This window comes from Capsella rubella, unplaced genomic scaffold, assembly GCF_000375325.1.
Source record: "Capsella rubella cultivar Monte Gargano unplaced genomic scaffold, Caprub1_0 scaffold_4, whole genome shotgun sequence".
Classification (NCBI taxonomy): Eukaryota; Viridiplantae; Streptophyta; class Magnoliopsida; order Brassicales; family Brassicaceae; genus Capsella; species Capsella rubella.
In genome coordinates, this window is record NW_006238920.1 from 14,262,329 (window position 1) to 14,288,967 (window position 26,639).

Sequence of the window (26,639 nt, forward strand, 5' to 3'; positions counted from 1 at the left end):
ACTACAGGTGTTTCTTTCTGCAAAAACAATGATCACTACTACATACATAGAATGATAGAATAGTAAAACGAATTAAAAGAACTAGCTAGATCAAAATTCAAGAACGAGAAACGAAGGAGAAGAGAGACGATCACCGTTTATCTGAATTTTTAAAGTCTCTACGATCACCTTTCACTAAATGTCGAGACGACGATGATACAGAAGACCATCTCGTTTCCTATATCTACACCAACACTTCATACCTCGTATAACCAAAAAAGAAAGTAATTATTATGTGAAGGTAAGAAAACAAGAAAAAAAGAAAAAAAAAAAAAAAAAAAGTAATCTCTCATGGCTCAACGTCGTCCAACGCATATGGTGCAATTGCTTTTTGTAATCGCTTTGTCTTCAAGGTTGTTCATGTGGCCCTAAGAGATAAGTCCAATCTCTCTTTTGTTTCCTCTCTTTTGTTTCTTTCTATTAATAGATTAATGCACGTTAGTGCACGCCACATACTATACTTACATATTCTTAATTCTTGTATTCCATATTTGAATCTCTTAAAAGTTGTTTAAAATTGATTTTCTTTAGTTATCTCTTAAAATTGATTTTCTTTACTTATCTATATGACCCCCGGATTCTCTTCTAACAACTTGCCAAATAAAATGAATCCAGACTACCTAGATCCCTATAAAATGTTCTCACACGAACCTGACTTGGTCAGGAAAAAAAAAACTGATTTTTTGTTCTTTCTAGTTTATCACTTTTTACTATATGACAGATGAACCAAATGTATATTTTCAATAGTTTTTGTTGTAAAAATCTTTATTTCTCATGTTAAGTGCCAAGTTATATAGATAAAAATAATGATCAGTACTCTAGGCAATATTAATTACTAGTATATCTAGTATCCAGTGTTAAAATTAGCTGAAACAAAACTGTATAATGGCTGATGCAGTCACTTGATCTCCAAGCAAACAGATCATAATTACCCTAAACGAAGATATGCTTAACTATAATTAAAACGAAATACTAATAATTAACAATAATAGTAATGTTTTTTTTTTTTTTGGTTGTCCGAAAAGAAGAATTAATTAATTGGAACAAAAACATTCCGAAAACATGATTACCATAAAAATCATAATGATCGTAGTGGGTTCAAAAGCAGTGAGTGACAGCACTGTGACCAGTCTCACGTGAGCGGAGGCCCATTTCATTTAGGCGCATGACTTTCACGAACATCAGTGGCGCGTGTCACTCCTATAGTACAGGCACAGTCAAAAAAGTTGCTTGTTAACCAAGTTTGTGTGACCGGGCAAAACCAGACAGAGCTCTTATACCGAAACTAGCCACGTGTCCAAATTCTAGCTCTCTTATTATATTAATCGGAGAAGCGGCTGGTCGTTTTAAGCGCCACAAATCTCTCTCTCTCTCTCTCTTTCTAATTTTTCATTTTACAGAAAACATAATTATGATATTAACTCATAACCAATTAATAAAATATTGAGATAAATACAAAAGTTACTACGTTTAACCAAATCTCGGAATTTCCATAACGATTTTGAAAATTTCGAAAATCAAGAAATAAAGTTAAAAAAAAAAAGCAAATAAAAAAGGAAATTAAGAATGGCAAAAGGGAAAAAAAACAATAAGTGTGGGGGTGGGCGTGACTATATTTAAGAAGGATGTTACTAAAGAAACGGCGTTTTCTTCTTCGTAGCCTTTTTGACTCTTCTTCTTCTTCTTCTCCAATTCCTTTAATCCCAATATATATTTTTTACTCTCTCTTGCTATAACTCTATCTTCTTCGCCGAGTGAAATGAAAACCCGGGAGAGAAAAGTAAAGTACACGGTTCACCGGAAAATCACTTCCTTACCGTTCAACGGTTTCCCCAAGACTGTGAAAATCATAGTCACTGACCCATGTGCTACTGATTCTTCCAGCGACGAAGATACCGACAACATATACGTACCTCCAAGGGTTAAACGTTTTGTCGAAGAGATCAGGTTCTGTGGCGACGACGACGGAGCTAAACCGGCGAGGAAGGCGAAGAACAAGGCGACTACGGAGACCGCTCGTGATTTGGTGAAGCCTGTGGTCAAGTACAGAGGAGTTAGACAACGACCTTGGGGTAAATTCGCGGCGGAGATTCGTGATCCTTCCACTCGTACTCGTCTCTGGCTTGGAACTTTCGCCACGGCGGAGGAAGCTGCTATAGGTTACGATAGAGCAGCGATTCGACTCAAAGGGCACAACGCGCAGACGAATTTTCTCACTCCTCCTCCTCCGACTGAGGCGTTTCCGAAAACTCCGGTGATTGATCTTGAAACGGTCTCTGGTTGCGATTCGGCGAGGGAATCACAAACCAGTCTGTGTTCTCCGACGTCGGTTCTCCGGTTTGACCACAACGAAGAAACAGAGTACAGAACAGAGCCGATGAAGCGCTCCTCTGCGTCGGGAGAGGCAAAGGAAGAAACTTTATCATCGGATCCGTTTTTCTTGCCTGATTTGTTTCGCACCGGAGACAGTTTTTGGGATTCCAAATTTACCCCTGATCCTTTGTTTCTAGACAACAGCACGGTGTCTGGTGATAACGATACCAACTTGTCGGAGACTTTTCCCTTAGGGGTGATCGGAGATTTCAGCTCGTGGGACGTTGATGAGTTTTTCCAAGATCATTTTGTTGGATAACTAACTAGTCAATCGAGTTAAGTTCGTTCCGTTCTTATTCCTCTCAAATTTTTCTGGGTTTCGTGTTTTGTTTTCCTTGTTCGTGTTGAGTGAGATGTGGATGAGTGGTTTGATGATAACGACGGGGATGCATCTGAGCCGTCCGTTTTCCCTTTCGTGGGCGGCTCCGATCAGCGGAAGAAGCGCATCGGAATTATTATTTTCCTAAACTTTCTTTAATGTAATTGCGAGTAAATATAGTAAGTAAGTAATTAGTGTGAGTGAGTTTAAATAAGATTTGTGAGAGAGTATTTATTAGGGGTTTTTTGAAATTTTGGTTTCTCTCCGAGTCTGTATGTCACTATGCAAGGAAGCAGTATATATATTTATATATATCCCATATTATTACTTATATATATAATGCTAAATCTTTGTCTTTTGTTTCCTTCGCATGAATCTCTTCCAGCACCTAGTGGGGTTTATATGGGTGACATGTCATTTTTATTTGAGTTTTCTTTGTACATAAAAACATCAAATCAAATTCTTCTCTCCCCCTAACAAATAAATTTATTTAGATAAAGACAAAATATCTTAAAGATTCTAAACTATATGGATTAAGACCAAATCAACTATCTAATTTTAAAATAATTACATATGGTCTAAAGATGTTAAAACAACCATCTTCTTGTGTTTTCTTTTCTTCTTTCTTCTTTTTTGGCACTAAGTGTCAGAGCAACAATGCCCATTAATGTGAAGAACCAACTCCATTGAATCATGTATTGCCCTACACATTGTCTCCACTTTAACAACCTCCTCAATTTCAAAGACAGTCAATTAGTACCACACTTTTTAATCTTACTGCATTCAAAATTTGGCCCATGTCTAAGCAAACAGTTAATTCGATTCGATATAAACAGCAAAATTATCAAACAATATAATACAAGTTTGGTTTACATCACTTTTTTTTCTTAAGGAGAAGGTCATGTCTACTTAAGTTATTAAAAATGGGTCATGGGAGTGGATGAGGTTATGTATTGAGTTGATAAACTTTTCAATGGAGAGAGAGCAATGAAACAGTGAGTAGAAGAGAAAGACAGTGTATGTATTGGGACATGAACTTAGATGTCTTTCTGTCAAAACACCACCACAGACACAGAGACTCTCTCTCTCTCTCTCTCTCTGTTTTGGCAAATTGGAAATTTAGAGGAAAGAGTTTTCCAATGAAGATGAAGACTTCTCATGATCTTGTCGTTGACCTTAGTCACCCCCACTGGCCACTATAACGTTTTTAATTATCTCCTTTCTAAATCTATCAATCTTTCGATTACGACGTTTCCTAATATTATTTACACAAACATCTTATGCCATTGTCATGACATCTATTTTATTCACATGGTTTCTTCAACCTGTCACTCTCTGTCTACTTTTGGAAATGTTTTTCAGTTGAGTTGTAGACTTTTTCTTACACCTTCTTCTACTAACTATGTTTTTCTTTTCTTCTTCAACATTTTAGCTAGATGTTGTAATAACGAGAGAATGTAAAAAGTATGTAATGGAAAAATCTTATACTAGTAGAGAAAGGAGTCTGTGATGTTTTAATAGATAGAAAAAAGGACCATTCACCAAAAACAGCAATAACAGCAGTATTGGTCCGTTCGAGGTTTAATTTGACCAACTGAGTAGATTTGTCTCTTTCGTGTTTTTAAAAATTGGACCAGACCCGTTTTTGGCTTCCCGAAGTGTGTGTGACTACACTGCGCAAACCCTCTTTTTCGTTCAGAAGCAGAGCCCTCCCATTCCTCTATCAGAATTTTTTTCCCTGTGGTCGATTGAATGGTCAAAATATATACACAGAATATGTGACTTCAAATGTTGTGTTTTTTTTTTCTTCTAAGATACATAGTAAAAGAAACCACTTAGGCAATTGGGTGATTTTGTATTGCTATCTTTTACGTATCCGATCACTCACAATATAAAATACGAATATATTTTGAAAAACTAAAGTTTGTTTGTTTTCAAAAGACATATTAATACATATGGTCATGAGTGTGACATAAAATGGACCACTACTAGCCGTATAGAATCACAATAAAGATTTACAAAGCAAAAACAAGATATTCATATTCTAAGATCTACTTGATAAAGACATGCAAATGGATTTGTCCCTTTTTTATATTAAAAAAAAAAAAACACAATTGACCCTGTTGTGCAGAGTGTTTGGATTGGCCGGGGATTGATCCGTGAACAAGTTTTTAAATAACGTCGATTGAAAACGATATCGACCAATACTGATACACTAATACGCAGTAACAATTAAAAGACTTTTAATTTGTAATATCAACTCTGTCTGTATTGAATAGAGAGAAGACTAGAAGAAGAAAAAGAAGGGTGGGTCTTATAATAAGGGGGTCTTCTTAGCCCATGTAGAGAGAAGAGAATCACGTTGCAAAAGGTAAAGTCTTTTTCAGACAGAGGTTGGCCCAAATCAAATTGAGAGGTGAGACAAGTTGCTTGCTGCCTTACAAGAAGATCTCTGTGCCAATGAGATTGTTTATGGGGTCCCTTTAAGTGAAACCTTCTTAAAACGCTTTTACGCTTTCTGTATTTGTGTATCACCCGGTTTGATTCCGGTTATCTTGCAAACAACACAAAGCTGGGTAATTCAATGGCTTTTGTCATCTGTGCTTTGGCATCGTGCTGTCAATTTAGGCAACAATCGCAAAGAACAAAGAATAAAAGCAAAAGTTTCCCAACTTGTTCACATATATCATGTTTGTATGTATGTGGACGAAAAATATACTATAAATGTTGTACACACGATTTTTTGAAATTTAAAAACATGTATTAATTTCTGTGATTATTATTTTCCGATACACTTTCAATCTTTTACACTATCGGAAAATAATAATCACTGTAATTGATACATGTTTTTAAAAAATTTTAAACTTTCAATCTTTTACAGTAGGCCCTTTAACAATAACAAAAAAAAAAAACTTTTACACTAAAAAAACAGGAAAAATATATATATTCTGAAATATTCCAAGCATGGAAGTAAGAAAATGTTAGCAATACAATGGTAAGTACCAAAGCAAACTTTCAAGTCGGGATGGCTTGTGTTTTGATATGCAAAATCCCATTATGTGTTTTTGCTACTTAACTAACACTAACAAGTAACAAGTAACAATAATAGTGTTAGGTGGTGTGGTACCTGGTTGGTGAAATCAAATGCTCATGGTGAAATTGGGTCATTATAAAAGATAAAACACTTATTACTACGTACTGATCTCGCCAGCTTGGTTTCTCATTCTTTCTTTTTTTCACAACAACATATATAGACCCTCTTCTCACGTTGATGAATAGTCTTGAGTCTTGACCTTTTTCCAAAAAAAATATAAATAATTTTTTTAAGTTAAAAATAGCATAAAGTATATATTTGGTCTTCAAGTCTTTAAAAACACGTCAGGAACTCATTCTAACACAAGAGGTTTTAAGCCCATATGAGGCCCATAATGTGAAAGGAGGAAGCTTAGTCAAAAACGGCAAGGAGTGCGGTCAAAGATATCGGAAACTACAACAAGCGTTTATGTGTGGTTTTGTCTGGTTGATTAATCTATCAACGGCAACGAATCGGGTTCCCAAGATTTTTCTTTCTTTTTTCTTTTTTTTTTCTTGGATTTCTTTCTCCATGCAAAATTGGAAAGAAGTAGAAGAACACCACCAACCTTACGCTATCGGGTTAAAACTCTTGACGTGAAATCTGATTGCTCAAGGATTATTGAAATTGTAAGTTCTTATTGTTCCCCTGATGATGGAAGAATCAAAATTAGATTCAAAATCGAAATCGAAATCGAAATCGATCCCGAATGAGAATTTGAAATTCGGAGAAAGGGCTTTATCTGCCGGCGGCGCCGCTTTTATATCGGCGGTCATAGTCAATCCTCTCGATGTTGTTAAGGTTCGAAAGTAAACAAATTTCTACATTTTTGGCTATGGAATCGCCTTTGTAAATCTGATTGTTTTCGTAATAAGCAGACGAGGTTACAAGCTCAAGCTGCAGGAGTTCCGTATCAAGGCTCGTGTCGTTTGGGTTGTTTCGATACGACTTCCACGGTATACTTGCTTGCTAGCTGATTATATATTGGATTCGTATATATTACAATAAGCTCTCTTTGTCTTGAAATGGATTCTCGATTGCTAAAAGCTTTGATTTTTATCTTCCTGTTTATTTCTCAGGTGGTACATGATTTAAGAAGTACTTCTTCTCCTGGGGTGTGTAGAATTACTGGCTCTGCGTCTGTATGCTCAGATAATCAGTACAAAGGAACCATTGATGTGTTCTACAAAATTATCCGCCAGGTTAGAACAATCATACTTTTTCTTTTTTCATTATTGTTGTATATTGATATTAAGATGGTAATGAGAGTTGCAGTGTCCAATTCTATATATGATGATCTGTGTAGTGTTTTATTTTTGATTGTCATGTAACTCCGATATTCCTCTTTGAGAAATTCATGATATTTTCCTTCTTGCTGCCGTCTGGTATAGTCTCTTTGTAATGCAATTCGTAGATAACCTCAACTTTGGAATGTTTTACTTCTCTTTTTTTGGTTCTATTTCTAGTTCATTGTTTACTCATTGGTAGAGTTTCACAGGAACGACTTTATGCAGGAAGGGTTTTCTAGGCTTTGGAGAGGTACAAATGCAAGTTTAGCGTTGGCCGTTCCGACTGTGAGTTCTCTTAAGTAATGTTGTTTGCTTCTTTGACCTATATAGTTCTTCATGACTTATTACTCCTTCTTTGAATATGTGGCTAGGTTGGGATCTACATGCCTTGTTATGATTATTTTCGCAATAAAATGGAGGGATTTACTGCAGAGAAGTCCCCAACCTTGACACCTTATGTTCCACTAGTTGCCGGGACAATTGCACGCTCCTTGGCTTGTATCTCTTGTTACCCTGTCGAGTTAGCAAGGACAAGGATGCAGGTAACTCTTAAGGATTTGAGCAGTCTTTATTTCCCATTACCATTTTCATGAGTTCCAAGCTATTAAAGAGTTCAGAATCAACACCATGTAGTAGTCTAATAGACCTATCCAGCCGAACAAACAATAATAAAGTAGCTGCAATGGTTTCAGATTACTTAATTGGTGTGGAGAAATCTACAATGAATTGATGTTTATCAACTCTGTTGTTTTACCAACAGGCATTTAAGGGAACGCAAAGAGATGTGAAACTGCCTGGCGTTTGGAAGACATTAGTTGACGTCATCAATCCTGTCAAGGGATCAAGTAATGGACAAAACTACAGGATGTTATGGACTGGTCTTGGTGCTCAACTTGCTCGAGATGTTCCGTTTTCCGCAATCTGCTGGTCAATACTTGAACACGTGGGTAATCTGTCCCTGAAAAAAAAAAGATTATGTAGATTTTTACATTGGGTCATCCCATTTATGTCCTCACAACTGTTTCGTTATGAATTTAGACCAGGAGAAGCATTTTCTCGTTCATGGGTGAAGAACCAAGGGCAGGCAGTATAATAGGTGCGAACTTCACAGCGGGTTTTGTTGCGGGTGCAGTTGCTGCTGCAGTTACTTGCCCACTAGATGTTGCAAAGACGCGGCGGCAAATAGAGGTAAAAACACCTTAACTTCATCTTCCATAATTCCACTGAATCACTCTACAGGTTCTTTATATAATTCATCAGCACTTTATAGAAAATTGCTATAATGTAAGTCTGGGTCCTAGAAACCAAATAACATATATAATTAATATTGGATTTTGCAGAAGAATAGAGATAGAGCGATGACAATGACCACAAGACAAACTTTGGCAGAGATTTGGAGGTACATTATTAGAGGTCCATGAGACAATATCTTATGAGATAAACGGAAAGTTGCAAACTTAGGAACCGGTATTTTGTGTGTATGTAGGGATGGAGGAATGAGAGGGATGTTTAGTGGAGCAGGGGCAAGAGTCGGACGGGCAGGACCATCAGTAGCGATTGTGGTATCGTTTTACGAAGTGGTCAAGTACGGACTGCACAACTTTCACCAACAGTAGTAACACTTTATAGTTATTTACTAGACAGATTTTTTTTTAGTTTTTTGATGGGAAGCTACTAAAAAGAAGCCTTCCGCATCAAACTCAATAAAAGAGGTGCTTACTTGAAATAACACCTCTATAACAAGGCAGCGGGGAAATTTTATTCTTTATTGTTTTTATTTTATTTTTTGTCAATCAAGAAGGAATATGTTTATTCATGTTCTTGCATTTGGTTTTGTAAGAAGAAAATAAAGTTATTATTCAACACGAGAGATTCTTTTATGGCGTCAGGAGATTAACATCAAGTTGATCAAAGGGGGTATGTATGTATGTAGCAAAGTCCATTTCTCGATAGAAAATACATGTGAAGTGACATTCATAATTCCGTGATTTTTATACAACTTTTTTTGAGTTCACGTGACAACATTGTATTATTATGTTTGTACTCACAGTTCACCGATAAGAAGTGTGATGATTAACAATGGGATCTGAAGATAGACAGACCTCTGGAAAAGCCGAATTCAAAAGAATTGAGAGAGCTCAACGGCTTCGAAATTTCCGGATTTTTACATATTTTGCTTTTGAAATAGTCAGATATCATATTTCTGAACAAGGCCAAATTTTGAACAATAAACCGGTTTAGCTTCTTGTTGGTTTTTCGTCTAAAGTTAATAAATGAATTGTCAAGTTTTCTGGTGATTGAAAAGCGTTGCGTTAACATTATTAGAACAGAGGCGTATTAGAGAGAGATAGAGATGGGTTATGAAATGATAAGAATAAATAAAATATGGAAGAAGCGAAGAAGAAACAGTAGAGACTTTGTCAATCTCCAGAAAAATCATAATCCGAGACAAAACGCACAAATCCAGACTCTTAGGAAACTTTTATCCACAAAAAAAAATAAAAATAAAAAACTTGGAAAGGGAGAGAGAGAGATTAGAAGAAGGAGTAGGAAGAAGAAGCATCAAGAGGATGAATTAGGTAAGTCAGCACTAACGCCACCACCATTAGCAAATACGCTATCCCTTGATCTATCGATGTTCCTGTTTCAACATACCACCAAAACCCAAAATTCAATCTCAATCACAATGTGAGAAACAGATAGATTGAGGAACGAAATCGAATCCGATATACTTTTTTTATTTTTTTTTGGTTTCACCAGATTTCACGAGGAATCTAGAGATAACGCTCGATTTCAGATCTGGAAATGCTAATAACGTGGAAAGGAGAGAGAGAAAGAGAAGATGAGAGACTAACCATCGCTGGTAGGAGCAGGAGCTGGAGCTAGCGATTGAGCCCCGGCGAGAGAAAATATGACGGCGAATACAAAACTGAACAAAGCGAATCCGGCAACGGGGTTTCTCGACGCCATCTCTATCACTGTCTCTGCTCTGGTGTTTGATCCGAAGAATACGAAGATCCTCGAGGAAAACAAAATCTAACTCCGGCGAGAGAGTGATTCTGCAGAGACGACGGAAGAGAGAGAGAGAGAGAGAGAGAAAGAGAAACGGTATGAGAGGAATGTGAGCAAGTGTATTGGGAGAGACGACGACTTGTTTAAGGTGGTCTTCTTATACTAGTAACAAGACCGGTTCTTTATCCGGTTCTAACCGGTAGTTGGTTATTTATCCACCGGGTCAGAAATTTCTATTTTACTAGTCAAGGCTTTTTTTAAAAAGCATGATTTTGATGATTTTCCCCGAATGCTCTCTTTTTATTTGTTATTTTGACCCTTCTTTGATTTTCTAGTTTTCTTGTCAAATTTGACAATTGACATATACTAGTAGTACTGTGTTTCTAGATAAAATAGTAGAATATAAGTTCTATCTGAATTATCAAAAGGTATAGAGAGAATTGTTGTGTAATAATTTTGACGAAACTTGTTGTATCTCTCTTGATTTTTTTTTTTGGTTATGCGAATTTTTTTTTTTATTGAACGTCAACGGATAGAAAATTATAAAATTATAAAAATCATGAACTTAAACATTGGAATGGATGTTTTATACTTTGACAAAATGAGGTTAATCTATTTCAAGCTTTTGTAGTTTACATGCAAAATTATAGGCAGTTGAAAAAACGTCACATATATTACTGCTAATCAGGTAACTTCAAATTTAAAATCAAAAGTTTCAATAATTAACAAAAAAAGGATAAAAAAATAAAATAAATAAAAAAAGATAATAAAGCTTATAGAAGAAGAATAACATAACCCCAAAAGAAAAACAAAAAACATTAAATATGAAATTTGGCGGCTAGTTTAGTAAAAACGTTACAGCGACGAAGGCCATGTGATGTGATTATTTCTTTTCTTTTCTTTTTTTTGAATTATTTGGGTTTAGCAATTTTGTTTTTTTGTTTAAAATTATTTGAAAGAAAAAAGGAAAAAAAATATGTGTAGAGAGGTCGGGAATGGGTAGGGGGCTATGGCCAGACTGGCAGCCAAACTGGACTTATTCGTCATTATCAAAATATATGACTCTCTCTCTTCTGCAAATGTGTTTTGTTGTTTTGTGCGATTAAATTTAACGGTTTGATTAGTTGGTGTTAATCAGCGTGATTAGCGGTTAACCTCCCAACAATTTCTTTTTTGTTTTTTTACTAAACAGATTTTCGTATCTCACATCACATGTAAGGGTGTCAGCACAAAATAATAATACAATATCGAGATGGATGAATGATGCTTTTATTATATATATATATATATATATATATATATATATATATATATATAACCTAAATTTTACTGAGAAAAAGAGTGCTTTTATTAGTTTCACCCCCTATTCTATTTTTATTTATTCAAGTTGTCAATTATAAATATATATGAGTGTGCTTGATTACTAGCTAGTAGTATTATTTAAATTTAGAGTACCTCGGTTGTTGAATGTACGACAATTTGAATTATTTGCTGTTGTATGATGTTTTATTTTTAATCATTCATGTAATATTCTTTATTAGGTAGCTAATTTCACAAAAACCTTGTAAGAGCATTTAGCCGTTGGATCAGTTGCTACATCAATCATTCTATAGACTATAATACTTCTTTGAACATGCATGTCCCTCAATGTTAGGGTGGGTCTCCTTTTTTTTTGAACTTGGAAATCGTAAAAACCTTATTCAACTTATATTATTTCTTTTCCAAGGGGTAAGCTATAAACAGTACATACAAAAAGTTCAATATCGGCAGACGAAAAATAATCGAAATTCAAAACTAATGGTTCAGAATGAATGAGAAAAAGGCCAAAAGAACAAATACACATGCGTTGATCCATTGCGACCATGAGTCACATGTGCCTAAATGGCTAAATTGCCTCTTGGTCTCTCCCACAATCTTTCAACCATGATCATTATACTCGTTTGATTTTTTCATCGCTATCGTGTTTCAAGGGTGAGAAATATCATATATATTTACGTATGAATTTCTTAGAGTGACGATACAAAATAGTTAAAATATCATGAAAAGCTGATCAGAGATAAGATTATAACCAAGATAAATCGATACCTACATAATTCATTCTTTATAGGGCATAATTTTGCCCAAAAAAAAAGAACATGCCTAGTACAAATCTTGATATAAGTGTTCTTCTGATCAAAGGTTCAAAGAAAGAGAACAGAGATGATCTCACACAGAAGCTGAAGTAGAGGGATAACGAATAGGATGGAGCTAGTAATGGGATTTGTTTGAAGCAAAACCATGTGCCTTGTGAACCAAACTTGCCTCTCTTTGGTTCCAGTTCTATATATTATCAATATGTTTTTGTCAAGTTTTGCTACTAACCAATAATTCATCATCTTTACTATTTTACAAAAATAATGTTATTTGCATGGAAAAATGATAGAAATTATTATTGGTCTGTCATGACCAAATGGGCCAAAAATTTTGATAGTAGTCACTGATAATTAAAGACTTGTTATAAGATTCATTTTTACATTGAATAAAAAAAAGAGAGGAGGTCTTCTTTTCTTTGTCCGGACTTGTTACATGAGGAATCTTCAAAAGACACTTACCTGGCTGATGTGAAACATAACTTGCAAGAGATAGCATACCACCAAGATTTTCAAGATTTTGCTTTGAAGAAAGGATAATGTTTTTTTTTTCTGTTTCATAATTTTTAAACAATATATATATATAACCGAAGAAAAGGGAGTGTTAATTATTAGGTCACACGGACATAATGATAAGTTGAAGTACTGCTACTGTAAAACAGAAGAACTATGGGAACAATGAAACGAGAGACAAAGAGAGTCTCTCACGGAAGCAGAAGGTTCGAATCCATAGAGAAATGTCGGCTCAAAGGCCTGAACTGAACCCACGCCATCAAGCAGCAATCAATTACATCTTACAATGTGCATTTCATATTGGACATACACAGATACATGCGAATTCATGATTTTGAGACATGTGCCTTTCATCGACACCATATTTTCCTTGAGATTTTAGTGATCACACATTGCCACATTCAAACACTTCTATTTCAAAATACGATTTTTTGTAGAATGGTTCTTCATTCACGTATATACTCTTTTTGAAGTAAATGTTTTTCTAACAACACTGAATCTAAAACTTTAAATTGTGAAATATGGATGATTTACTCAAACTGAGAAATTATAATCAGAGATCTCTTTACTCTCTATTTATCTCTTAACAGTGAATCTCCCCAACAACAATTACATGATTAAGCTACGGGAACATACTTGTACAGTTATATACCTCTCATCATTACACATTGATGCCGACCCTTCCGAAGAATCTGAGAAGTTAATCTCAAATTATATCATTTATAAAAAAACTACAGGAAGAAGAATCAAATAATACTATCACAACAGCTTTGCTTCAACTTCTCCAAGATTTTGGTCATATGGGGATCATATCTAGGACAAAAACGTTCCTTAAAGTCATACTGTTTTGTCCTAGATTCAGACTCAAGAGATCAGGTTTTGAGATTTGTCCAAAGAACTTACTCAAATAGTGCAGTGCCTGTCGAGTGAAAAAGCCAAGTTGTTAAACAAGTTTCAGTAGCTTCATGTTCCCTGTAGAATTTGCAGCTACAAGCATATTTGATTTTTTCCTCCAACAGACACTCGACACAAACTGTCCATTGTCATCAAAGTATTCGTTTCCAGAAATGGGATCGACGGATCCAAACTTGTATGAAGTCATTGGCATCGGTAAGGATCTATAGTAACTATATACCTGGATGCAAAATCCAAGTAAAGAGGAATCTTTTGTAAGTCATAACTAATAACTACAACATGTAATATCATCAAGGTGAATGACACGAACTTAAGGCACCTTTGTGCGCACTTCACATATATACTCATGAGAATCTAACATTAAGTATACTAAAGGTTGAGATTTTCTGTTATAATGATATGATGGATACCTCATTGGTCTCTGAACCACAGGCTATGTATCCGTCCAAAACCGACAATCCGACGAAATTCTGCACAGGTACAAGATTACACATCAAAACAACTAATGATGTAGGAAAAGGTGTTAAAGGTATTAAATAAAAAAATTGGACTTACCTTCTGATTTGTATGTCCTTTATACGTTAATGAACAAGCACCAGAAGACAAACCAGAGGCATTTGTCTTATTTAAATTCCAAAGCTTGAGAGAGTTATCAGTTGAAGCAGAAACAATGGTTTCTGAATCCATAAATTTGACATAGCTAACAGCCTTCTCATGGCCAGCCAATGTGCACCATGGAGTTTTGACATACCGAAGATCATAGCAATAGACCTTGTAATCAGCTGACCCAAATGCCAATAAGTGATTGGAATAAGAAGAGAATTGCACGCAACACACATTTGCTGGACTCCAGATTGTGCCTAATGACCGTTTCTGCATAGCCACCAGAGAAAAATATAAGTTCCACTACGTTTGGGTAGTCATAAGTCTAAACAGAGAATCATCATTTCTGGAGTTATACTGATCTGGAATAAGAGAAAACAGCAGGTTGATATACATAAAACTTCTTGCAATATTAAGAGATATTTGGAAGAGCCGTACGTCATTGATGCTCCAAAGCTTCACCGAACAGTCATCACTTCCACTGACAAATTTTGTTGGGTCAGATGGAGAAAAATCAACTGACCAGGCTCGCTTCTGGTGTTCTGTGTACTGCGAAAATCCTTGCCCAGTCCCAGCATCCCATATCTGCACTCACCAAATACCATACAGTAAGAAACTTTCATGTGAAAACATGCCCATGTATTTTCACTTTCACTTAAACAGCTCAATATCTCTATATTCTATCACAAGAGTAACATGACCATATCTCATACAGGAAGAAAAAGCACAGGAGGCTGGTCCTATAGATTCTACCTTGCAGCAGATGATGGTGGTGTAGTTAACAAGAAAGATTACAAACTTGACAAAGATAAGTGAATCGATTAATTTCTACACGCACCTGAACTACACCATCGTAGTCAGTCGAGGCCAAGTAGTTTTTGATGTAACTATTCCAGCAAACACAGCTTAATTTAGATTTGTTGACCATCTCTACTAGTGGATAATGAACACCGACAGATTCATTCATAAATGCATTGAAGTCAAAAATCTTGATCTTCTTTGATATCCCAGCTGCTGCTATGTGTTCCTCATCAGGGTCAAAACTCAATGAGCAGACTACGCTTGCAGAGTTTAAAAGGTCTCCACTTCTTATTGTCCCACAAGTTTCAAACTTGCTATACCGAGCATATTTGCACAACCCCTCAAAAAACACTTCCAGTTGATCTGAAGATTTTCCTTTGGTTCTCATATCCTGATTCTCATTCTGGTTCTCAGAGCACCTGTCCCTGTCCTTGAGTATGATTTTATCAGAACGGGCACGAGGAACAGAACTCGATAAGTTGATTTGTGATCGCATGAAGAAATATGCATCTTCAAGTTGACGAATATTACTCATCAGCCTTTCTGTATTAGCAGTTGGTACAAACAAGGTGCCAGAAGTTGTACAGAGCTCGTCTGGGGAAGATGATTGCACTCTTCTTTCAATAGCTCCATGAGATCGCACCACAGATGCATTTGAAGAATATCTTCGTTCGGCCTCCTTAATATCATCCTCCAAGGTCTGGATATCTTGCAAAAGCTTAGATGCTTTTTTCTGCTTTTGCTCTTCTAGTGAGGACAAAAAATGAAGTAACAGCTCTGATATCTCCTCATCAGCAGCAGTCGATGAAACTGAATTATCTTCGCCTATCAACTCTGACTTTAGTATTTCTCTGTCACAGAAAAAGAAGAGACTGAGAATAGGAATTAAACAAGAAGATAGTTCACACAGTGGCATGCCAATTTATCTGCACAATTATAGGGAAAGCATTGAGTAAAGTTGAAGGTATCCGGCAAAGAAATCTTAGAGATGACTATTTTGCTAATGGAAGGTCCCCACATGATTCATTTGAGGGTAGAATTGAGCTACATACCTAGCTGTTGGTCGGGAGGCGGGTTCAGGATGTAGAAGCCAAAGACAAAATCCAGCTTCCTTTGGGTATTTTGAGAGAAATGTTGGTGGGAGAATCCGATGACGTAAATCTGCCATCATTGCAGCATGCATTTCACCCGACTCACAATGGCATAGCAACTGAAACAACCAATGTTCAAACTTGAGATGTGAGTAAGCATTTTCACATGAAAGGATCAAATACTAGCTCTGGGGTTCAAAAGTCAAGTTTGACTAAGAAACATCACAAATACGAATAAAGACTGGAAAAAATGAAATGGAAACTACCTAAAGCCTGACCCGCTAGCACACAGACAGAAAATGAAAGAAAGAAAAACACTTAGCCAGATATTTTATATCAAGCAAGCAAACTCTTATGACATCTATAAAACAGGTATTTGTCCATACCTCAAACAGAAGAACACCAAGAGCATATATATTCGACTTTTCTCCGATATCTTCTCCATTTATCTCCTCCGGACAAGTATACCATTGCTCTTCAAGCCATGCAGACATAGACTGTTTTCTCGTCATTGAAGACACACTTAAATTTTTGATATAGTTTTGCTGTTGAAGTTCACAACTGTCTGGATTACGTGCATCAACCAGATTCAGATCAATCACAGGGCTTTTCCTTTTGAAAGGTCTCCCGTTTGAAGTGGCCTGAAGCTGATTCCCTGGAGAATGCACATGCAAGTCCATTTTTCTTTTCTTCAAATCCCTGCCTCCAATAGATAATGATTCATGAGCCACGGGCCTCCTCCTATTCAAGTCTTCGTCAACATCTGAGTCTAGATCATTCTTTCCAAAAGTACCAATATATCTAAGTTTCTTTGATGGGACTAACATAAAAAGGGATGGTCTCAAGTCTAGCAAGAATAAGCCTTGTGAATGGGCTGAGTCAACTAGCTCCACCAGCTGCCTAAATAGACAAAGACCATGTCTTTTCTCTCGTCTAGCAAAACTGGATCGAAGAAACTCCCTCAAACTGATTCCACTGGAAGATTTAGTATGATTCCCAGCACCATGTGATACAATCCCATCTCTTTTGGGACTTGATTTTGGAGTTAACACATCGTGAGGAGTAGGGGACTTTTTTTCCTTGCTTCGTATATCTTGATCAGAGACAAATTCAGGAGGAGTTTCCTGGTTTTTTCCTGCAAGACCTTTCCCCTTCATGGCTCTTTTAAGTAACAACTGAGAAAAGTTAGAAGAAGTCACAGGCGACTTCAGCTGGACACCTTCAGTGATCAATGCAGGAGCATTCATAATGCTGTTCTCACCAGCTGCTCTTAAACGTTCAGAGAAAGCTTCAAGATTCTGGTCGGTCCTCCTAGTCATAAAAGGTTTAAGGTTTTGCCTATCAGAAGGAGCTCCAGCAAGCTGTTGTCTGATTCTGGACAACATCTGATCCATGTCACGAGGTTGAGAATCAAGATCCCCATCACCTGCCCTAAAAGCAGACCCTCTAGCAAGACGATAGAGATGCTCAAACTTGCCAGCCTTAGAATTAGAACTATCCATCCCTTGAACGGACCTATAGTTGCCCAACGTCAACTCTTCAACAGAGAGCTTAGCTGCAGCAGAATCCTCAGGAGGCATAGTGGTCATATCAAGATTGCGGTGAGCAGAGCTCCCAGGACATTCACCCCTCATAGAATCATGACCAGTATCAGATTCAGTCAGCAGATTATTATGACGAGCATCAAGCTTACAAGGAACATCATCGACTCGTGGTTTCAATTGTAAGTTGTTACTGGCAACGGTTTCTTCACCAACTCTTTCCATAAGAGGCATCCACATTCATCTAAATCAACACCACATGTAGTAATAAGTATCTTACAGCCTCCAAATACCCTAATCATACACAAAAACAAATCGAATCGCATCAGAATCAAACCAAAGAAAGCAAAATGAATTAAATAAATAAAGAAGCCCTACTTACTAATTTCATGCATGTTCAGAGATACTAAACAAGTTTATATATATATAAATAAAAACACACACACACACACAGTTAATCTCTGATCCCGAAACGTATCCACTAGCGTAATCTGAAGCAGCTAATCAGAACCAAAACTAGGAATTATGTTTAAAAAAACGAAGACCAATCATGAAAATAACGGAAAAAAATCAAATCGCTTACACCGATGAAGGTCCCAGATACCGAGAGATCACAATCGGATCATACAGCGAACCGGTGATTCCAAATTGTGTGGAGAAGAAGCGAAGAAACCTCTTGAACAAAGCACAAATTCAAAAAACACACAACAGAAGAAGAAAGGTGCGTGTGAGGCTATAATAAACTTGTCATGATAAAATTACGAAAAACCAAACCAAACCCAAAAAAATATCTATATCTCTCTCTCTTACTTCGAAACACAATGAATCTCTCTCTCTCTCTCTTGTCTAAAACTAAACTCGCATCATTCGTTCTTCGTCTTCTTCATTCCATTCTTTTTTTTTTATTGGGTATTTTATTTAAAAATTGTTATTTTAATGGTTTGATTAGGCTTTGAAGCCACATATCAAAATCATATGCTTTTCTTTTATTCTGGCGGACAATTTTTCGAACATTATTTTATTTAATTTTTTTACACCACTTTATGCACAAAAAGAGCAAGATTTTTTTTTCGTCTTGGCTGCCCAATTATTATAGTTTTTTATTTTTATTTAAGTAAGAGAGATTATGACACGAGATTACGTTGATAATCATATAATTAGTGACATCACTTATAGAGACGGTGCTGTTATTGGTCGTATTTACGGCGAATGCCACACCATTAGTGAGCACTATGCTTCGGCCTGTAAGGGGTAGGATTGGTAAATAATTAGGAAAAGCGTGTGGGGGTATTAAGAATGTTGCATGGGAGTAGTAATCTTTTTAGGGAGGGATATTGATATTTGTTAAGAGGAGGAGATTAAAACACGTCGACGTCGCTTAATCTATTCGATTGAGGAGAGGGGTCTCACGTGAAAGATGTGGAGACTAATAAGCCACGCTTTTCTTCCGAATAAACTAAGCCAAAACCAAAAACATCCTCCCCCTCCCCCCAGCTACAATTACTCTTAACGGGCTCAGCCCATTTCAAACCCACTACTTATATTTGTTTAGCTTTTGATCTGAAAACTGTATTCAGAATAATGTATATCGGGCTTATCATTGAATCCACATAACTCAACTTCAAATAAACAAATAGAGGATCTAATTTCATAGGCGATACAACCATGGTAGATCATCATTTCTCATATTATTCAGGAAAGAATCACGGTGTTATAGACAATGTCTCATATATTTGAGTTACAACTTAAGGGTTTAATCTTAGTTCATTGTTTGATAATATGTATACGCATTAAGGATTTGAGCTAGTAATTACTATATCTATCTTAATGTATAATGAATGTTTTTCTGTCTATCAACATTAGTTTAAATCATACTTTGAATTAGTTTTCAAAATATATACTTAAATGAAATCTATAAGAAATTAGTACCCATGGTTAAAATATTTTTCAACAAAATGTTAGAATACTTGTTGATCAAAGAAATAAAATATTGATCTAGTGAATAAAATCTCTACCATCAAATCTTTAAGAGGGAAAAAAATACCCGTTACCACTAAAAAAAATTGCAAATTTATTAAACGTGGTTTACTATGAATGGCCATGCAGACACACAAACACACACAAAAATAAAATTGAAGAGAGGTTTCTTGTCTTAATATGACGGCTAGCTAATTTAGGAACTAGTTGATAACCACCATTCACGATAATTGCATCTCTTTCTTTCAGTGCGTCGTCGTCTTCTTTTCGGTTTATGGATTCGTCTTGCGGAGCTAATCGTAAACGCGATGGGGAGGAGAAAAGAGAAGACGATAAAACTTCTCTAATGGATGTAAATCTCATGGTGGTGCTTCTCTCTCAGCTTTGTACAAAGAACGAGATTGTTGAGAAAGGTTTCGAGAAAGAGAGAAGAGATCATGTTGCACTTGCACACGAGGCTCGTGAATCTAGAGCACGTGCGAACAAGAGGTTTGTGAAGGAAACAAAGTTGATGGAGAAGAGGACGCACGTGCTTCATCCCATGGCTAAAGAATTCAGGTGATGAGAACTAATTAATATAGAAAATGTTTAGGTTCTTGCTTCCTTTGTAGATGCTGCCTGCTCATGTTCTGGTTTTTGACTATTTAATTTTGCGCAGGCATTACAGGAAAATGTGAAGGCGCATTGTGTTAATTACAAGAAGGCTGAATATACAGTTCTGTCATATCGTAATCGAAATTTTGTTATTAAACACTATATTAATATATTTATTTATTGGCGTAATGAAAATGTAAGCAAGTATTCACCTTGTAAACGATCGAAGATGTATCAAATCTTGTATCACTATAGAAGCGATGCAAATTCGATATCATCTGCAGCATCGATCCTCTTGTTTGTAATTATGAGATATGAATTTGACTAAACTATCTTTTTCAGACCGGATAATATAAAATGTGTGATATATCAGATATAAACTTAATTATCATCAATATTGTTCTGTTATATATCTTTGTTCTTAGACAATGAACCACAAGCAGCATTGACACGAGCCTTCTCCACATCAACATGAAATTCCTCATATTTCGATCGGATTTGTAAATCATATAGCTCTCTCTCTCTCTCTATATATTTCGATAGGATTTGTAAATCATTATGAGATACACTATAGGGAGATACTTCTTCGACTTCGAACCACAACTACAAAAATTAATACAGTATGTAACATGATTAACGACTAGTGACCTCTACCTAATCTCTCCCTTAATCGAGCATTATTAAATAAACTAGTTGACGATCCACAACCTAATCCACAATTAAGTATTTATGTTTTTTGTATTTCTCACAACATGTCAGCATGCGACAATCATATAATGTGAATGTAGAATTAATAAACAGTAGCCACATGAAAATTTCGGACCGGTACACTGACCCTGAGCGACACAAATCGTGCGGTCGACTCGCAATTTAAAACACAGAACTTACCAGCCACGAGAAATTAATCTTTTCTTTCGATATATATATACGGTCGGTCGTCCAATTAATATTCCATAAATAGTATCCTGAATTTCAAAATACATAATACAAACGGCATAAGCGTATTTTAAATACGACACGTTTAAATGTAATGGTAGAGAGTATATATTTATGAAAAATTGAATTTGTTGGGTTTCAAAAGTGTTTCGTATATCTTTAAAAATTTCGGCTGACCGTCTGTGTTACAATGATATACTCATATACAACTCGAGTTCTTAAACAGCGGGATCCTCAGAACTACCAACAACCACACTCGAGCTCTCTATCTTGCTGCCGAAAACTATGACATCTAATATCTCCGGAAACAGAATTGCGTAATAAATGAGGGGTCGTTTTCGCAAACCCCGTTTTTGGTCACTATGCAATAACAAGTTTGGGTTTGTCACTAATGGACCTATGACACGGTCTCCATTATTATGACATTTAACTCTCTCTCTTTTTTATTTTATTTACAACTGATACTAATATAATATAACAACTCTATGTCTGTTAAACGAATTTCGTATATAATTTGACATCTAACTTTTTTACAATAAATATCTTCTACATATTATTCTCCTAGACTATGGTCGAGTGATAAAAATGTCAAACAGGGTTAAGGATCAATCATTTGATACGTGCGTGAGTCTTCTTCACGAGCTCTTATTTCGGCTATATATATGGATGGTATACTCATGAAACTTTTCCTTACAAGCCTTTATCTTTTTTATCAATTATTTCATTGGTCCAATTTATTGAATGCAAATATAAACCATTATCATAGTGTTTTATAAATAAATAAAAACCATTATTATAGTGAAAACAACCCTTTTAAAAATAAATAAAAATGGTTTAAACGTCATTAAACGCAAAGCCATAGATTAATGAAGCTAATTACGTGCCTATAAGAATTTTTAAACAAGTTTTTTTTTTGTAACTTTTCTACAAGAATAGCTAGGCATGAAAAGGATCACTCACGTGGTAACACATCGATGTTGTTATTAGTACCATTTAACAATGTAAACGTTAAAAATCTCATTATATATGAAGTTACAAGCAAACTTTATTATTATTGATTTGACCTCGCTAGACTATATTTCTTTATAAAATGGAATTACAGTAATTAACGAGGAAGAAAGCATATGGAATGGTTGTTTACGTGTTTTTCTTGTTGTCAGTGCATCATGCATGCGAGTTTGATTTTGAGTGGGTGACACATCAATGTTATTAATACAAGCAATTACATTACATGTTCAATTGGTCTACAAACAAATATATATATATATATATGTGTGTGTGTGTGCTGTAAGTTGAGTCGTTTTACAGGAAATGATATAAGTATAGCTGTCACATTCAGTAGAGATATCAATATCTAACGTTTGATTCCATTGGCTAATTGTAAGGCTAAACAACATATATATATTGATTAAGAAGATGTCTAAAAAACGAGACCACCATATATATAACATATCCATGGGCCACACTATATATGGGTAAAAATCGTAAAACATATATATATGGTATAGTAATATTCGATGGACAAATTAAGGACAAACGTATAGAGACATTTTATATGTGTCATAATTAAACTAGATAACTATGCTTATTGCATAATTTGTGTGTCGTTTACTTATTCGTCTCATCATAGTCACTTGTATCAATTTGTACGTTAGCCCGTATGGAACGTGAGGAGGCTTTTACGTATTCGCACAACATTCTATAATTTCCTTGTCGCCTTTTACTTATGATCTGTCCTTAAAACACTATACGAATAGTTTGTACATATGTTCCATGTTATGGTTATAATGAAAAGAAAACAAGTTTTATCTTCTCTTTCTAAACTTTTAAAGTTTAAACAATGATAACGGTCAAGGTGAAAACTATCGTTCATCGTAGTGGTGGACTGATGAGGAAAAAATCATCTGGTTTATAATGAAGTCATCAAAGATACTATTCGCTGAAAAATTGAAACACCCAATACAAATCCGAGCTTAAGCTAAAGTGACAGCATTACAAATATGTATTAACTAGCTAATGCGTCACTGATCTATATACTGTATATTAATAACTTAATAATAATAGACCTGACTTTAATTTGTTTATTTTGGAAATGGCCAATTGACCAACAAAAGGAAAGAGGAAAAAAAAAAATTGTGGGGGTGTAGAAGTGGAGCCTACTGAAAAGCTAGGCGTGTTTTGTAATTTGACGAAACATTTGGGGCGAAAATAAAGAGAAACGTAAAGAATGTGACCGACAAAAATAATAAGAGCCGAGACGAAATCGAACTGGACGGCACTTGCGACGTGTAGTGTTAAGCACAAAACGCACTTTGGGGTCTGTCTACTAATAAGTACGTACATGCGTATCCAGAGGATATTTTCCTCTAATCCAGTTACACTCGCCCACGTGTTAGAATGTTTAGTAAAAAATATAAAAAGGCTTATCAGCTGATGAGTCTATTTATCACTATGGATAGATAATCCAATTAGAATATCAGTGTAATTTTTTTTTGGTATCAAAGTGAAGTATTTCGAATTTTGACACAGATTACCAGAAATACTAGTAGCAGAAAACAAAACAAAATATACAGATTACACAAACAACGATAAAATAACGGTAAAGGAAAACGTAAACCAAAACGAAAATGAAAGAAAATACACCGATTCCAAAATGTTAAACTCAGAAATTTACGTGATTTCCACAAATTTGTGTGAATATCAATGTAATTTTTGGCTTTCTTTTGACATGTGTTGGACTTAGGGATCCATTTAATTAGCTTATAACTTTATTTGATAGATATCAAGATTATATCCACACACAATAATTTTTTCTTTTCCAAATAGTATGAAACGATCGAGAGAACCAAACATAGATTATATCTTGATAAGCGATTAATTAGGCCAAAAACAAAATTTTATCAGTAGTCAACAATAAAAATTTATATGCATGTGTCCTGCTACAATACTTGTTTTTTATATATATAAAGAAAACTCAAAACATTTATGATGGGCTTTGAGGAATACTTATGCCTTATGAGATTTGTGTTGACTTGTCATGCATGTAGACAATGTTTACACTTCTTCAGTCAACAAAAACAAATAAATGATTATACCTTTAAAATGAAAATTCCTACAGATTTGAATCACAATTACAAACTCTTAATGAACCTCACAGACTTTGAGAATCGTTTAAATGATATACTAATGAAAACGTGTGCAAGGAACTAATATGATTTTTTTTTTTGTCTATGAAAAAACCTAACTACGCACACCCAATGACCGAAACCAAATATTAAAAACATCAACTACAATAGTATATACGAGTATATATCTTTAGCAAATCGAATTAGTCAAAACGTGGTCATTAATGATTAAACACATCACGACCGGTGGTGTAAAAACAAAGTATACTAGTATTTGTTAAACTAATTAAGTGACTATAAGATGTACGTACGTAGCCCTATAATTATAGCTGGTAGGTCGTCTTCCGACTAATGTTGATTTTGATGATTTTTTAGTATTACATAAACTACACGATGACCACAGGTTTATATATTTTACGAACAACGTCGAAAGATGTGAATAATTTAACATGCTATGATTCTCGCCTTGAATAAGTTAATTATCAGACTACATATATATTTGTGCGCATGAAATTCTTTGTTAACGCAAATATTATGTTCTTTTTGTAAGGACGCAAATATTATGTTTTTTTGGTAAGGAAATTATTTTGTCGTCGAAAACACTACATGTCAACAATATAATTTTCCTTACAAAAAGAACATAATATTTGCTTACAAAAAAAACATTCATTGAAAACACTACATGTATTTCTCTTTCACTTTTACTACATGTCCTTTTTTATTATACATAAAAAATCACTAAACCAATTCTCAGGAATTCGAGAACTGTAATAAACACAAGTTTGATTTTTCTAAAGTATTTAATGTAGAGAAAGCAATATAAGATCAAGATTTATAAACATCAAGATTTGAAACACTCAAATTTAAAAAAAAAAAAAGAAAAAAAAAACAAACAAAAGAAGTCCACATGCGATTCTTTCGGTGCATGGTATATGTAACATGAATATTCGCGTCCAAAGGTAATAATAAAACTAAAAGGTTTTTTGTTTGGCATAGAGAACCAAGAAAATATGACATTATCTGACGATGGTCCTAAAATCAAGAAAATAATTACACACAGTTCTACGGATTGGACACAACTCATAACAATAACGAAGAAAAAAAAAATCTGGTCGGAGAAAAAAAAAACAAAATCAGAGAGATCCCATCGGCTAAGATTGTTAAAACTCCAAAATTATCTTTTTTTTTTCACCAAAACCAAAATTATAAATTTACATTTCTTTACTAAAAGTGCAAAATTATGTTTTTCACCTAAACCGAAAAATCTTGGTTTTTTGGTCAAAATTACAAAATTTTAGGTTTTCCATTAAAATTTTATAATGTTTTTTCTCGTTAAAACTGTAAAATTATATTTTTCCATCAAAACTACAAAAGTATTTTAAAAATCAAAATTACTTTTGTGTATTTTTATATTTATAAAAATATGATTTCATTTTTCAAGGTTTATTATTTGTTTAAATTTAATATGATAATTATTTAATTATAAACATAATCAAAACCATTAAAATATTTTCAAAACAAATTAAAGGGTTTGTTGGTCAGTTTATAAATATTGTATCTAGAGTAAATTTTTTTACAAATTAATAATGTTGGGACCACGATATTTTATTGATTTATACTAATATAATTTATTTATATATTAATAAATATTTATTATTTTATAATGTAAATTAATAATTAGTGGTATTTGTAATTGTTGAAAAAGTTGAAAATATAATTTGGGACAATTTTACAAAAATAAGATTAGTCTTTTAGATATTATTGATAAATTCACTTATATAGATGATATACACAAATTCAAATGTATGATTAGTGACCTCACTTGTTATATTTAAATATTCTATAGACTTAATAAAATAAATATGACTCTTATTTAGAATTTGAAAGTACAAAGAATATTTGAGTTATTTTTATAACATATATGGGATATATTACAAAATTATAGTTTAAAAATATAACATAGATGTTTTATATAGAGATGAATTTTAGGAGAAATTTTATTTTTACAAAAAAGAATATATTAATATATCTACTTACATACATATATATATATATATATTATTAATTTATAATATTATTTAACTATATTTTACAAGGAAAATTTCAAACAAATTATTATCTTAAAAAATTTGGTTAATTTTTACATAATACTTACTCATGACCAACAAATTATAGTAATTAGTAATTTATAAAAGTTTTACAGTATATATATGAAAATACAAAATGAACATCACAGTATCTAGATACAATTTCTGGAAATAAGAACCAAAAGCAGAAACAAATATCATTTAAATACTGAGTCTAGATAC

The 26,639-nt window shown here is 34.4% G+C and overlaps 5 protein-coding genes across 6 annotated transcripts; 3 read left to right on the forward strand and 2 right to left on the reverse strand.

Moving 5' to 3' along the window:
* The first annotated feature begins 1,459 nt into the window (after positions 1–1,459).
* LOC17888115 (ethylene-responsive transcription factor CRF5) lies at positions 1,460–3,089 on the forward strand. Its single transcript, XM_006294661.2, has one exon. The coding sequence runs from the start codon at positions 1,799–1,801 to the stop codon at positions 2,669–2,671; it is 873 nt and encodes a 290-aa protein (XP_006294723.1). The 5' UTR covers positions 1,460–1,798; the 3' UTR covers positions 2,672–3,089.
* Positions 3,090–6,273: 3,184 nt separating this feature from the next.
* On the forward strand, positions 6,274–8,981 carry LOC17888658 (mitochondrial carrier protein MTM1). Of its 2 annotated transcripts, XM_006294394.2 has the most exons (9): positions 6,274–6,605; positions 6,683–6,760; positions 6,884–7,006; positions 7,319–7,378; positions 7,465–7,635; positions 7,854–8,036; positions 8,132–8,281; positions 8,434–8,492; positions 8,580–8,981. In XM_006294394.2, the coding sequence occupies exons 1-9, from the start codon at positions 6,456–6,458 to the stop codon at positions 8,707–8,709; spliced, it is 1,104 nt and encodes a 367-aa protein (XP_006294456.1). In that variant the 5' UTR covers positions 6,274–6,455; the 3' UTR covers positions 8,710–8,981. The 2 variants fall into 2 exon arrangements, with proteins under 2 accessions (XP_006294456.1, XP_023640483.1); XM_023784715.1 differs by lacking the exons at positions 6,274–6,605; positions 6,683–6,760 and having other exon boundaries at positions 6,895–7,006; positions 7,303–7,378; positions 8,580–8,978.
* Positions 8,982–9,449: 468 nt separating this feature from the next.
* Positions 9,450–10,237, reverse strand: LOC17889569 (arabinogalactan peptide 16). The gene is made up of 2 exons (XM_006295302.2): positions 9,949–10,237; positions 9,450–9,734 (listed from the first exon to the last, which is right to left on the reverse strand). Exons 1-2 carry the CDS (start codon positions 10,061–10,063, stop codon positions 9,628–9,630), a joined length of 222 nt encoding a protein of 73 aa, XP_006295364.1. The 5' UTR covers positions 10,064–10,237; the 3' UTR covers positions 9,450–9,627.
* Positions 10,238–13,259: 3,022 nt separating this feature from the next.
* LOC17889269 (protein SUPPRESSOR OF PHYA-105 1) lies at positions 13,260–18,595 on the reverse strand. The gene is made up of 8 exons (XM_006293383.2): positions 18,282–18,595; positions 16,544–17,992; positions 16,119–16,276; positions 15,104–15,917; positions 14,704–14,850; positions 14,218–14,535; positions 14,073–14,132; positions 13,260–13,882 (listed from the first exon to the last, which is right to left on the reverse strand). Exons 2-8 carry the CDS (start codon positions 17,936–17,938, stop codon positions 13,691–13,693), a joined length of 3,084 nt encoding a protein of 1,027 aa, XP_006293445.1. The 5' UTR covers positions 17,939–17,992; positions 18,282–18,595; the 3' UTR covers positions 13,260–13,690.
* A 1,322-nt stretch (positions 18,596–19,917) lies between these two features.
* LOC17888926 lies at positions 19,918–20,588 on the forward strand. The gene is made up of 2 exons (XM_023785045.1): positions 19,918–20,233; positions 20,334–20,588. Exons 1-2 carry the CDS (start codon positions 19,950–19,952, stop codon positions 20,350–20,352), a joined length of 303 nt encoding a protein of 100 aa, XP_023640813.1. The 5' UTR covers positions 19,918–19,949; the 3' UTR covers positions 20,353–20,588.
* Positions 20,589–26,639: the final 6,051 nt, after the last annotated feature.